Source organism: Lineus longissimus, chromosome 5, assembly GCF_910592395.1.
Source record: "Lineus longissimus chromosome 5, tnLinLong1.2, whole genome shotgun sequence".
NCBI classification, from domain to species: Eukaryota; Metazoa; Nemertea; class Pilidiophora; order Heteronemertea; family Lineidae; genus Lineus; species Lineus longissimus.
Window position 1 is genome coordinate 14,589,326 of NC_088312.1, and position 14,522 is coordinate 14,603,847.

At 39.4% G+C, this 14,522-nt stretch overlaps 1 protein-coding gene across 5 annotated transcripts in view; it reads right to left on the reverse strand.

The window, feature by feature from the left end:
• The window catches only part of LOC135488362 (CUGBP Elav-like family member 1), a 233,844-nt gene that overhangs the window by 177,747 nt on the left and 41,575 nt on the right, over positions 1-14,522 (reverse strand). For all 5 annotated transcript variants that reach the window (XM_064772946.1, XM_064772949.1, XM_064772948.1 and 2 more), the window contains exon 2: positions 361-438. In XM_064772946.1, coding sequence (XP_064629016.1) covers positions 361-419 — 59 coding nt within the window. In that variant the 5' untranslated portion in view covers positions 420-438. The remainder of the gene's footprint in view (positions 1-360; positions 439-14,522) is intronic.

Consider the following 14,522-nt stretch of genomic DNA (forward strand, 5'->3'; position numbering starts at 1 on the left):
CAACCTTGAAAAGTAAGTCAAATCAAACATCCATTACACATATACAGTATGGTGTTTAGATCAACGCATGATATGATCAGATTGGTGACAGATTGATTTGCAAAATATAGAGGCATCAATTTGGCGGTTTACAGTGATGTACAGTCCAAATCACAATTAACATCCCTAACTTTGCATCAGCCGCAGTGCTATGACGTCACTGCGATTGCCACTTGCGCACCACTGACGCATCACTTGTGCACAAATCGAGGTGCAATTTGCACACAGCGTGTAACTGAGGCGAAGCAAACGGAATGTCATTTGTGAGTTGGACTGTTCGCAAGTGGATAATAGTTTTTAAGATGGCAAAGGTTTACTTACTTAAGGGCAAAGGGGCTCAGTGGTGCCTCGACCTGGGGCATTATGTAAGCGGTATGCATATATACGCTTTTGGATTATCTGAAAAGATACAGCAAAGGTTACCATCAGAAAGATCAATGGAAGTCAGACAGAAATTTTTGAGAAAATCTGTTTGCAGTGAGTGATATGGATTCAGAATCATAGACAAAATACAGTAGAACCTCTCTATTAAGGACAACCTTGGGATTGACATATGCTGTCCTTGTTAGAGAGTTGTCCTGCTTACAGAGGTAAAATTGAATGGAAGCAACCAATTTGGTACCAAAACTAGTGTCCTTAATAGAGGTTTTTCCTTAATAGAGAGGTGTCCACTGAGGGAGGTTCCACTGTACATTGTTTCCTGATGCAATACCAGGAAGACAAGATAGGATGCCACTATACTAAGACAACAGGAATCCCTAGTGAGAACAGCCAGATTCAATCAGCCCTCGTGCTTTTCTAAAGTCAAAACAGCATAAGAAATGGACTGCTCTTGCCTCAGTAATAGATGAATGACCTTTTTCTGTATAATGGGACAAGCCAAAAATAGTTTACACAGATTTGAGACACTTATTTCAGCCGGAATCAGAATGATCAGTGGATTGAGGCAAGATTCTGCCCAACATGCCTAGTTGTAATGGTACATTTAGGCAGGGATCCTCCCTCAGTGGAGTGAGGCAAGATTCTTCCCAAATTGCCTATTGGCACTCAGGACACATCCTCCCATAGAAGGCATTTGGAGAGATTCTAAAATATACACTTGCACATTAGATTCAGTGCATATAGGAATGATACAAAGATGTTCTTTGTGATGATTTTGAAACAGGGCCTACTTTATAATGGTACACTTAGGTAGGGACCCCCCCCCCCTAAATCAATTGCTTCAAGAACCAACAGGAAGAAGTACAACACTTCACTTCTAGTTTCATCAATATAACCAGTATAGCTGGCCTTCATTCAGTGATGTGTGGTCGAGATAAATTCATCGCCAGCAGAATTTTACATTCTGTATTAGCAAACCATAGTTGTTTCAAGCTCTAGTGATGTGAAACACGCGCTTACATTTAAGTGTGAACATAATTTTGGCCTACTACATCCGAAGTTAATGTGTTTTCACCTGTCTGTGAAGAGTAATAATGACTGAGTTAGCATCAGGTGCTGTGGAGTCTCAACATTCACAAACATAGGAGAAACCACTAGAGTAAAACAGGGAAAAACCACTAGAGTAAAACAGGGGAAACCACAAGAGTAAACCAGGAGAAACCACTAGAGTAAAACAGGGAATATTCAAAGAGTTTCATTGCAAACATTTTCCCCTATATACTAGGAGATCTTGTCCAACCAGTTAGCAAGTCACATTAGTTCACCTCCCTGAAGGAAAGATAAAGCATGTAGCAACTAATAGGAAAGGCAATAAAACAATCAGAGGTGAAGAGCACCCATTTGAGTGAATAATGAGGCTGCCAGTAACCAGTCTGTAGCAGGCAAGGTGATAAATACACTAGTAAAGACATGAATGAAGAACAAGAGTTGATGGATGAAGTCTAGTCACAACCAGGATGGTAGCAATTTTCTTTGTTTAGTGAAGGTAATCACTGAAAGTAATCAACACTTTTAACACCATAATTAGTTTGTTAACATCCAATAATACTACTAGGTGAAGCTATTATCAATATGATCCCCAGAGACCAGGTAATTATTATAACAACTTCAACTACTCCTGCAACATTCATCAGCATCTGGTAGATGATTGCAAGATAGATATCTGGCAGACATCCGTCAGACATCGGGCTGGGGCTGGACATCTATCGGACATCACTTTGAAGGATATCTCTTGTATCCACCAGATGTCTGGCCTTGTGGACAACTCTTTAGACATGTCATCAACATTCCGTGGGTCTGGCGATATGAATTTGTCATAAATGCATCAGAAAACACGAAAGGAACAATTGTAACTTACAGATGCCTCAGCAAATTGAAAATGTCTTATTACTTGATTCCAAAATACTGAACCCCATGTTGCCAGAGTTCTACCCTCACATTGCTCAAAAAATGCCCAGGGAATGTCCAGCAGACACCAGGCAGGCCAAGGCCTAGGACATATTCTACCTATCCAGGAATACTGATTGGCTTTCAGTCGCCACTATTCTGACTCTAAAACTATTTCTTCCTCAAGTGAAACAGGGCAATCATGACAAAAGAATATGATTTCCGGTAATACTTTCCAGTGATATCCTCTTCAAGATTTGAGTAAGGCTGTAAAACATGCATTGGGAGGCATTCATCGAAAAAATGCACTGGACATTTCAAGTATCCACCAGCCTTCAAGTCAAATTCTATCCTGCTCCGACTTGCGATAGAACCTGCTGCAATATTCTATCAATGATCTGCCCAACAATTTAGGCTACCGCCATATCTCACATGCACTTCTTTGACACACTCAACACTGACAACAGAGTTGGCAAAACCTGAGCAGCATTCTGTCCACCTGTATACTACTAGCCTCCACAGACTATAAGTGTAGCTGCGCAGAGGCCAGTGTAGATGAACTCCACTGGGAAACCAATTGGAAAATTCAATTGAGCCAAAAAACGTTTCATTTCAGAGTAAAGTGGTCTGATCACAAGGGAAAGGCCAAATTAGCAAGTTTCACCTGCTCTGCTGCAAAATGTCCCTCCTGAAGGTAAATGGAATTCAGCGATGAACACTGTACTTTGGCTGTTATAATGAACATGTGCTTTTGTGCAAGATATTGTGATATTTTTCAGCCACTCCACTTCCTGCCCTCATCCTCCCCTGAACTGGAACTCTAAATGATGGTAGCCGGAATTAGGTTGCTGATAGACCAACGCCTTATGCAATGAGTAGCTGCCAGTGAGACATGTAGATCCTCACTTGAATGCGACACATGCCCTTGGGATGTCGATTTCTCACATATATCTTACATGTCTGAAGTAAATTTGGTATGTTGCCACACACTCTCTGCATTGATTCACCTCGAATTGTTCCCCAGAGAGAAGCCCCATCATCAACTTCTGGAGACTTCACTATATAATTTATAGGTCGGCTTCTCTGTTGTACCTGTTTCACTTTAGTATTTACTTCAGTATCATGCTTTCCACAAATGTGCCAAAGGACCAACCAAGTTTATTGAGGGCACTACTACAAATTGTTGCCTGCTCTATCGAAATGAGTCCGTTGGGTAAAATTCTTGAAAATGCGCTATCGGTACTGGCTTATTCTACACAAAGTTATCTTTAAAATGATGTCTGATACATGAGGATCTCTTGAGGATGGGCTGAGATATGGACTTCAGAATATATTTCACTCTCTGAAGTAAAAAGTTGAGAAAATGGGTATGGATAAGCATTGGAAGGACCAACATATTTGCTGTATTTCATGGATTTAGTGGCATCGAAACACCTCTAGACAGAGTTTAAATGACCCAGGAAAGTCATTAAGTCATTTTTCCAAAAAAATTATTTTTCTCCCCCCTCGAATTTTTGTTCTCCCTTTTCCCTATATGCGACCTCCGCCTCCATTTGACAGAGCAGCAGGAGCAATACAATGCCCTTCCCTTGATGCATCATCAAGTCAGATGCGAGTTTCTGAATTGAGACTATTGCGGGGGTGGGGGTATTGTCCAAATATTCATCAGGCCTTATCTAGCAAACTGCCATGCGCCAGACTCATAAACAGTAAATGATAAGGTACTGAATCGCTGGTGTTGCGAAATCTCCTTTAAGTCATCTTCCACGCTTTTGCAGATGTTTCCATCCTCAAATTGCCCATAACGATGGGAAAAATTTAATTCAAAATCTAACTAATTATTGTGTTATTCTGATCTGACTGGACTTGAGAAATATTTTGTGCAAATTGAAAAACTGTCAACCTCCTGTCATCTTAAATCACCAAAACAGTAATGATGATTTTCTAGATTAAACAGCACTTCAACAGGTCTCCTAAACTGTCAGTCTAAAATAAACAACACCTGTCTATTCTTGAGCAAAATGATACAGCTTACTTGTTTCCAGTAGTATACACTACTCCAAAAATACACAAGCCGTAAAACACTCATTCAAAGACATAAATCCATAAACCAATATGGGGATTGAAGAGGCTTATGTATGCCTAAGAAAAATGTCATGTTATCCTCTGGTTTTTTTGCCACTGGGATCAGTTCCAGCTGCATGATAGAACCCAGTCCAGACATCCCATAGACCTATTTTTAAAGAAGACCTGTCCCATATAGCACAGTACAACAGAAAGATCCCACAACTAACAGAGCCTGCAATCAATTGTGACACTCTATCAGTAAACCAACAAAGGGATTGATGAGGTTTATGTACATGTAGGCCTATCAAAATCGATTTTATCCTTTCCTCAGGCAATAATTAGAATACTTTCATCAGCAGCCCACCAGTAGCAAAAAGAACCAAGTCTACATATTTTAGGAATAAAATTATGTACTAATTGGATAGCCACAATGCACCAGAGACAGAAATATCCGAAAGGAACTGAAGCCTGTGCTAGACCAATCATCACACCGAATAATGCTCACAAATTCTTACCAAAGAATCCTATCTGACAAGTTGTGTAAATCCTCCAATGACTGAACAAATGAAGATTGATACTGGCTTCCCACGACTCTATAAAACCAATGGAAATGTATCAAAACGGCAAAATAAGAACTTAGCGTGTATCCACGCACTTTACACGATGGTGTGTTCTGTCTATCATTCATGCACTTGCTGATAATATCAATCAGGTAACAGACCATATGCTGGCAAGATAAATATTTACTCACTCGAGGACAAGTAGTGTATAGTCACTGGTCTGAACCGTTCCCGCTGATAAACCAGAAAACAAGATACCCAGTCAGAAATGCTAGATTATTTATACTCTATAAACTGATAAGTTTGGGGGTCAGAGTCTGGTCCTGACCCTGATTAAGAGCTGTATCATGCACACCCAGAATTATCAATTCTTGTGACACCTAAATTTGACAGCTTGAAAGATAGCCAATATATACCCTAATGAACTGGTAAGTTTGGGGTTCAGACCCTGGTTTATTGTCGGAAAATATCTTATGAAAGGGGTTCTACTATTTGGTTAGCCATTACGCTTCAAACCGATAAGCTTGAGGTTTAGACTCTGGTGTATTATCAACACCTCCTATATTTCAAAAGTAGTAAGAGCTAGATATTACCCACAAGGTTGCTAGGTGCCATTCAGCATGTTCAATTTTGATAGATGGGTGATCCCAGGTTTTCCAACAGTCTTGACGTCATGTTTCTTTGTTGTTTTTTTTCGCAGTACCAGTAATTAATCAGCAGGGCTAAGATCAGTGAAACCAGACTTGACAGCATAACTTCTCTATTAGAGACACCCTTAGGCAAACTGGCAAGCGCTTTCCTTAATAGAGAGGTGTCCTGATTAGAGAGGTCTCATTGAATGGAAACAACCAAATTAAGTCCAAACCTTGTGTCTTTAGTAGGGGGAGCTAAGGGAGGTTCCTCTGCATTAGCAAAGTACATGTACATGTCTTGAGGGATTGCAAATTTTTGGTCTCTGCATATGATATTCGGCTAATCAAAATTGCAACTCATTTCTGAAAAAAAAATTTTTTTAAAAGAGGCAATATAGTGGCTACAATGTAAAATTGGCGACTTACATTTTTAAAGAATACGTTGATCCAATAATTCATAAAGTACACTCTTAGTTAAGTATAGACATGTTCTTCGTATATGCTAGTCCATAAGACTTTCAAATCCGGTTATGACATTAACTACTGGTGAGACTAATACACTAGGATAACAAAATCCAATGTAAGCAATAGAAAAAGTTCAGCAGAAAATTATTGTCTAAATAGAACTTATTTCGTATGAATGCATGATGGAGAAGGCAAGATCAAACCCCTTATTACTTTGATCCTATTTATGAACAATAACTCTGAATAAGGGTGTAAAGATTACAGGGGCCTAAGTCATTGTTTCCCTGATCCAGAGACAGATCAGGACAAGCATTACCACCTATGTTCCCACAGATTGGCTGGGTCAAGCTGATGTCAACTTTGCACACAGGGCCAATGAAAGTCAACTGTGTAGTTCTCGTTGTCAGCCACTCTAGGAAATCGGTGCAGGATTTTCATCTGTAGATTTGATATTTCTCTTCAGCACCCCCTAGCGGATATCTCATAAATTAATGAAGTTACCTTAAAGATGGTGGAATGAAAATGAGGAAATGAAACTACAATGGAATTATATTTTTGAAAATACTTGACTCAATGCACACAGGGATACACTGTCATCACCTGGAAGCATGGGATGGCATGGCCGGAGAAAATGTTAATCAATGAAAAGAGTGTTCTTTCTCAAATCACATGAACCATCAGCTCACCAGGTGAAGTTTATGAAGCCCTTTTTTTCAAGCTGGTGCAGGGCCATAGATCATGTGCTGGCAGTGACAAGAATCACAAATCACTTTCAGTGGCCTGGCACATTGACCAGTTTGGATTCCAAGGTTTTTCAAAACAAAAGAAATGTCATGAACAGATACTGATTTCGAAACTTTGGAAATGAGGCAATAATTTATTGGCTTGATCATAAACAGAACAGACAATTGAAAGGATGATAGTAACCTGACTCTACTGATAAAATCAAACGAATACTGTAATAATATAGAAGTGGGAAGTATATCCTTCCATTAAAGTGTCAATGGCAGCAGCATTATTGGGCACAATACTGTTGGTTGTAACTGGTTCACACAACCAATTTTTGTTACATTTTAAAAACAAGGATTGACAAAATCTTGTGCTGACACCTGAACCTGAGCCGCTGAACTGAAATAGGTTATTATTTGAGAAAGCGGTTTGTGAGGGAAAACAATCTTTTTGATGGATTGTCATTGACATGTTGTTTTATGGTCCTAGTTTCCAAGTTGGTGAGATCCTCGTTTCCTCAAAGGGTTAACAGCTTATCTCATGTTAACATAAAACAATATTGCACACTGTTTACCAAATTACTTCATGTATGTTTCATGTATTTACATATGCAAGATGAATTTGTTCACCTGGTCAAGGTGTCTACCATAGACAGGTGACTCAAACAGTGATCTATGGCTATCTGACCTCACCTGGTACTTTATGGAACATAATCAATGAACCACAGGCCACTGAATCAGAGTTCAGAAAGAAATTAAAACATGGTAAAAGGGTTTTGGTAGAAGAGGGGGCAAGTCCACAGAGGTCTCGTGGAGACCCAAAGCTGAGAAGCCTCCACTTCACAAGCTAGCTGGAAGTTACATACATGTGCCTTGCAGGACCAGCGCAGATTCCTTCTTTTTCTTAATCCAACCCTTCTTGGACACTTTACAATGGTTTAACCCCTAACTAACACTTGCTTCAGTGGCCTGCGAGTTATTATAAAATACCTGGATTTAGAATGGAACCGCACATTACAGTGTAAATGGACTATGCGCAAACAAAGCCTCGTTTGGAATTCAGCGGTAATGGTTTGGCAGCGGTAGCGTAGTGGAAGAGTCGGCCCCATGATCAGGAGGTTGTGGGTTCGACTCCCAGCCGAGTCACTGCTTAGTTCCCCTACTGGTTGAGTTCGTGTGAGTGCCTTCTGGTTGCTCCTTGAAACCCCTGATTGATTTCTGTGGAGTCCAGGGTAATAATATGATATCTCAAAAGCGCTTTAATCAGGCAAACATGGAAAAGCACAATATAAGAACTCAATATCATTATCATTATTATAATCATCATTATTAACCATAACCACTTGGGTTGGTGCAAAATGTGGAAGCTGTCAAAAAGCATTTAAAACCACATTTTCCGTTGTTTAATTTGAGATATTCTAGAATAGAAATTGATACCTCATCACTGTCAGTATTGATTTTCTCACCAAAACCGCTGGTGTGGAGCTGAAATGTTGACGAAAACCTTGGCTCTGCCCTGGTTTTGGTGAGACAACCAATACCAACAGTGGGGTATCAATTCCTTGATTAAAATTAAAGTAAAGATGTTTTAGTTTTTCTTTTAATCTCATGAGTAATGTAATACACATGACATTTAGCTGCCTTCCACACTTTGATCATACTCCACCCCTGTTCATATCATATGACTGCACGAATCAAAAATTCATATGCATCAACAAACCATTTTTATTTTACAAGCAATGAAATCTAGTTTGCCTGAAGCCAAGCATGCCATGTGTTGCATTCCCAACAACACACTGTGCTACATATATGCACTTTACAATACATCACAGTGTGTGAAATCTGATTTTATCATCATCTGATTTTATCAAAGTGTAACTTTGTGGTATAAAACACAAATGAAGTGAAGTCTATATAGACACGTGTACATACAACAAATACACACTTGATGATAATTGTATGTGAAATCCAAGAAGATTTTCTAGATTCAACATAAACTCAGTGTTCTCCACAAACCTTTGATAAAGGGGCGCCCCTTCCGATTTCCGCCCCCTATAAAAATGGCTGCCCCTTAAAAAATGTGTTTGTTTTTGAAAAAGGCCTCCTAATTCGTTTTATCCGCCTTAAATGCCACATTGATATGACACCAAATGCCTTTAAAGTGCTCCTGAAATCCTTGAAATCTTGAAAATAGGACCTACAGTGGAACCTCCCTTAGCGGACATCTCTCTATTAAGGACACTAGTTTTGGTCCCAAATTGGTAGTTTCTATTCAATTTGACCTCTCTAATCAGGACACTTCTCTATTAAGGACAGCACTTGCCAGTCCCGAAGGTGTCCTTTATAGAGAGGTTCTACTGTATTAACAAGAATTTGAGAACAATTTTCCCAGTGCAATGAAAATGCGGCGAAAACAGAAATTTTTCTTAGATTACCCCCCTCTTAACTCAAAGGCTGTGGAGAACACTGAAACTTTGTGACTTTAAAGAGGTACATGTTCGTAATTACTGGTGCTCCAGGAAAATAGAAATACAGTTATACACAATGCTGTAGAACTGTTATTGTGCATACAAATTTGTTGAAATTTGGTATGTATAGTATCTGTCTTCACAACGGCAATGCTGACATTTACGCATTACGCATTTCAAATTTGAGAACAAATTTAACCTTTCACTGCCTGCACCCGGTACCACCGTATATAAAGAGATGTCGCTGAACTGCTGCAGAAGTGGCAAATAATATCACCACATTTTTCTAAATGTTTTTCCTTTTCACTTCTGTTGTAGAATACTGATAAGACTTCTGGTAAATTGGTAATGAACAGGTTGTCTGAATGACTGGTCAAACACTGGATCAATATGATGACTAGAGTGATATCATTAGGGGAGCTTGAGCTGACAACATGGATAATGATGCATGTCCATTAGTCAACAGGCTACAAGAGTGCTTCCTATCTTGTCTTTACACATCACCCCAAGTTCCTGGAGACAACCACTTGTGGAGCATATGCTGGGAGGACAGCTCTGTGGTTATGGTGTGTAGTGTGTGCGTGTGTGGGGGGGGAGAGTTAGGGTGGGCTGGGGTGGGCTGGAGAGGTTAGACTGACAAGAATGGATAATGATGCGTGTCAATAGTCAATATGGCACTGAAATCGGGTTCCTGTCTTGTCATAACCTTGAGTTCCTGAAGACAGCCACTTGTGGTGAATATGCTTGGAGGATGGCTCTGTGATAATGTTATAGAGTTGGGGAGAGAGGTTGGGATGACAAGCATGGATAATGATGCATGACCATAGTCAATATTCCACACGGATGCTTCTATCTTGTCCTTATACATCACTCTGTGTTCCTGGAGACAACCACTTGTGGTGAATATGCTGGGAGGACAGCTCTGTGGTGATGGTTGGTAATGGCAAGTGAGGGTTGGGAGAACTAAGAGGTTGAGCTGGCAAGCATGGCTAATGATGCGTGCCCATAATCAATATCAAACAGGGATGCTTCCTATCTTGTCATCATACATCATCAAGACTTCCTTAAGACATCCACCTGAGGTGAATATGCAAGAAGAGAACAGCTTTCTGGTATTGGTAGGGAATGGGGTAGAGGGTTGGGGAGGGCTGAAGAGGCGGAGCTGACAAGGATTATAAGAATGCATGTCCATACTCAATATGTAACAGGAATGCTCTCTAACTTGTCATTATATATGGTTGGTAACTGAAGAAAACCACTTGCATGACTTGTGGTGAATATGCTAGTAGAGAATAGCTCTGTACTGGTGGGGAATGGAGCGGGTAAGTGGGGAGGGCTGAAGACGATCGGGTGACAAGAATGGATAATGATGAATGTCCATGGCCAATATAAATGGGTGCTTCTTATTTTGTCCTTACACATCACCCCAAATTCCTTGAGGCAACCAATTTAAATGTAGTGCATTTGCTGGGCGAACAACTCTGTGGTAATGGTAACGGAGGGTTGGGGAGGGCTGAAGACGATGGGGTGACAAGAATGGATAATGATGCATGTCATTAATAACAGCATAGTTGCTATAACTCTGGTATCTTTAAGCACATGTGATCTTCGTCATAAATCGTTGAGTAGCGGATCCAAAATAGCAGTCTGCGCTGGCAGTTATGTGACTAGGCAGGAGTCCGATTGAGCTCTTGACTTATACAGGCTGATGACCAACAACACAACTGTTCATCAGTGATGTTGCCCCCTCCCTCACATACAACTCTCTTGCTATTCATCTCCCCACACATTCAAATTGTGCCAATTGATTAGGCTAACATCCTAAGTTCAATATCTTCACAATTCCCAATATAAATCAATTAATTTCGCTAGCAGTTGCATGCTGAACACATTCAACAGAAAAGAAATGTTTGCTTTGTTCATTGATTGTCATGCGCCAGCAATTAACTAAATATTGCATTTCATATTCCGTTGTAAAGAGTGTGTTCTCCATTTCATGGCTATAAAGTGTTAATGCAATGGAAATATATGCCAGCCTCAGCCCTTGAATGTCCATAATTCCCTCGACTTCGACTTTTGACAATTTGAAAAAGCAAATTAATCATGTTGTACATCTGTTCACAATACTGGAACCAAACATTTCCAGAAAGCTTTATACTCAGTCTATGTCTTTTCATATGCCAAATGATATATCAAAAATTAAGATTTTTATATTAAATTTGCTTAAAAGAAACCTATCGCGAAACGCTTGTAAAAATGGGGAGTTTTGAACGGCCCGGTTAAAACCTAAGGCAGGAATATAAAGCTTCCATTGATAAATCTTAGCAGTTTCGAGTGCCCCTCACATAGTTGATTATGTGAGCTGGACATCTGGGTAACATTGCATAACATTGCATAAAATTACTGACTCCATTCAATGAACTTCTTAAGAGATAATTACTTCTCACTAATTTTGGGTTACAAAGTTGATCCATCATTTACCTCATTGCAAGAAATATGCAGAAAATATTTCCACATAAATGTTATAAACAGCCAAGCATAGTTACTCGGTTGATTAATGAAACTCTCAAGAGCATCGTACAATCACAGCCTTGTAGTAGCAAGACCTGAATATTAAATATTTATATCAAGAAATTTTATGAGAACCCGAGTCGATGCTGCTTTTTTGGTGCAGAGGATAGGTGCAGTAGGCAAGAGCAACTCAGATTATCGTTTCAATGAATGGAAAATGCAAGTAAAATGCCCTGCAGATCAACGCACTGAACATTTTTTACTCCAGATATAAATTTGTTTGTTTGTAAAAGTAGACACACACGTCAAGGATGATTCTGAAGAGAAAAAAGAATGATGTTATTATAATAGCTTTTATACCATATATGTAGGTATAAATACCAACTATACGCCATATTTGAAGGAAAATATGTTTGCATTTGGAGATACTTGAACTTACATGGATGCCTCAAATAGATAAGCTACGAGCCTTGCGGTAGATAGGCCACCCCATATAATACATCTCCAAGGTTACATACCAAGGCCATATTTGAAGAAAAACTTTCTTGCATTCGGAGCTCTTGGAACTTACATGTTTGCCTCAAAAAGAGAAAACTATGAGCCTAGGGGTAGATGGGCCACCCCTACACCATCAACATATCATCCATCTCCAAGGTTACATTCCAAGGCCATATTTGAAAAAAACGACCCATCATACTCTTACTTCCATTCATTGATTTCTTGCGTTTGGAGATGACACAAGATACCCTCAAGGTTATGTCAACATATCCACATGTTCATGCGATGAGAGCACTTTTTATCATTAACAAATAACCAGCATTGGGTATTCATTTTTTATCAAGGATAACTACAATGACAGAGTTGGTCTTCATTTGAGAAATGTGTTCCAACAATCTATGCCCATGCAGGTTCTGAAACCAAGTGAAGGTTTTTAAAGACCTGCTCCGTCTGTTGAAAAAATTGAAAGTGAACTTGACTTTGAAAACTGCGTAAATAGGTACCAGTTCTGAATATAAATTTTATTTCAATCACACAGTGTGCAGACTGATATTCAAATAAATAAATGATAAGTTTCAGCAAATTTGTGTGCATAACAACTGCACTGCTGCAATGTTGATATCTATTCACCAAGAAGCTTGGTACCCAGGACCAGAACATCTTTCAAGCAAAAGCTTTCATAATCATAGGAAGAAGTGCAATAATATTGAGTGCAGGGGCGGATCCAGCAGCGGGAGGAAGAGTACTGAATTTCTCATCAAAATTCCTGCTGTGTTCCAAAATTTCATGGTCAACTTTGTACATTTTTATGAACTTGGGAGAGGGGCGTGTGTCTGGTGCGCCCCCCCCCCTTTGATCCGCGCCTGTATAGGGTACTAATTTCATAACCAGGAGGTTATAGGTTTAAACCTCGGTAGAATCACTTTCTAATGTCTGTGTGCTTGAGCAAAACACCTAACCCTAGTTCTCTCCACTCATAAGTATGATTGGATACTATTCAGTGAAACATAAGAAAACAGGAAAAACCCATCTAAAGCAACAGATATGATGTTGGCTTATGTATACCTCACTTAATCAGATTGAAGCCTGCTTTAAGAGTTATGTGTTGAAGGCATTGTACACAAACAGCCTTCTATGTCTACATTCTTAGATGAAATTGACATTTCCTTCATCATTTCTTATTCCAATATGTTTGCATCTCATCTTCTTCAAGTCTTTTCATGTATATTCTATCTCTGGTCACACAGGATATTTCGATATGTGGCACTGATCCTTTGGCATAGACTCATGTATATTCCCCCTCACAAGTCATGTTTCACTTGATACCGCACCAGCTTTTTGAATAAAGCTATAGTTTTTGATGAAATCATGCTGAAAGGCTTTGATATTCAGTGACGTAGAACTTTTGTCTTTTGACTATGAACTATCACAGGTGTACACATTGTATGTAGTAAGACAAAAATCAAGAAATAAGACTCATAATTTCTCAAACATGCAGCATATAAACTGCTTGATACAATGTCATTCAGGGTGATGTGTCAAGAGATTGCTCCTAATTTGTTGAAGCATGGGGCAGCGGTAGTAGAGTGGAAGAGAGTTGGCCTCATGATCAGGAGGTCAATGGTTTGACTCCCAGCCGAGTCGCTGCTTAGAGTTCAAGTGAGCGCCTTCTGGTTGCTCCTTGAAACCCCTGATTGATTTCTGTTGAGAACGGGGTAATAATATGATATCCCAAAAGCGCTTTGATCAGGCAAACATGGAAAAGCACTATATTAAAACTCAATATCATTATTGTCATTATTAAAAGCATCCTTTAGCAGAACATGTGGAGGCTTTGCATAGAGTCAGCTTTATTATAACTATGTGGTTTCAAAAAGAAATGTTATGCACTTACAGTGTCAACACTGAACAGCAGAATATTTTTCTCCTCATCTTACTTTGCTTAGGTCCTAGAAGGACACACATCTTTGTCACCCAGTTTAATAATTGAATTCAACCATCCTTTTGTTGGGGAGTGATTAAAGAGTGCTCAAGCACAATACCATACTGAAACCCTATGCTTTTAAAAGAGATGTTAGCTGCCTTTGCCCGGGGTGATTTTCTACTTCCTTTATTGAGGAGTCATTAAAAACTAAGCATATTAAAGTACTGACACCTCTTGTTTTAAGCAGAGATGTTGGCAAATTAAAGTATTGACACCCTTTGTTTTAAGCAGAGATGTTGGCA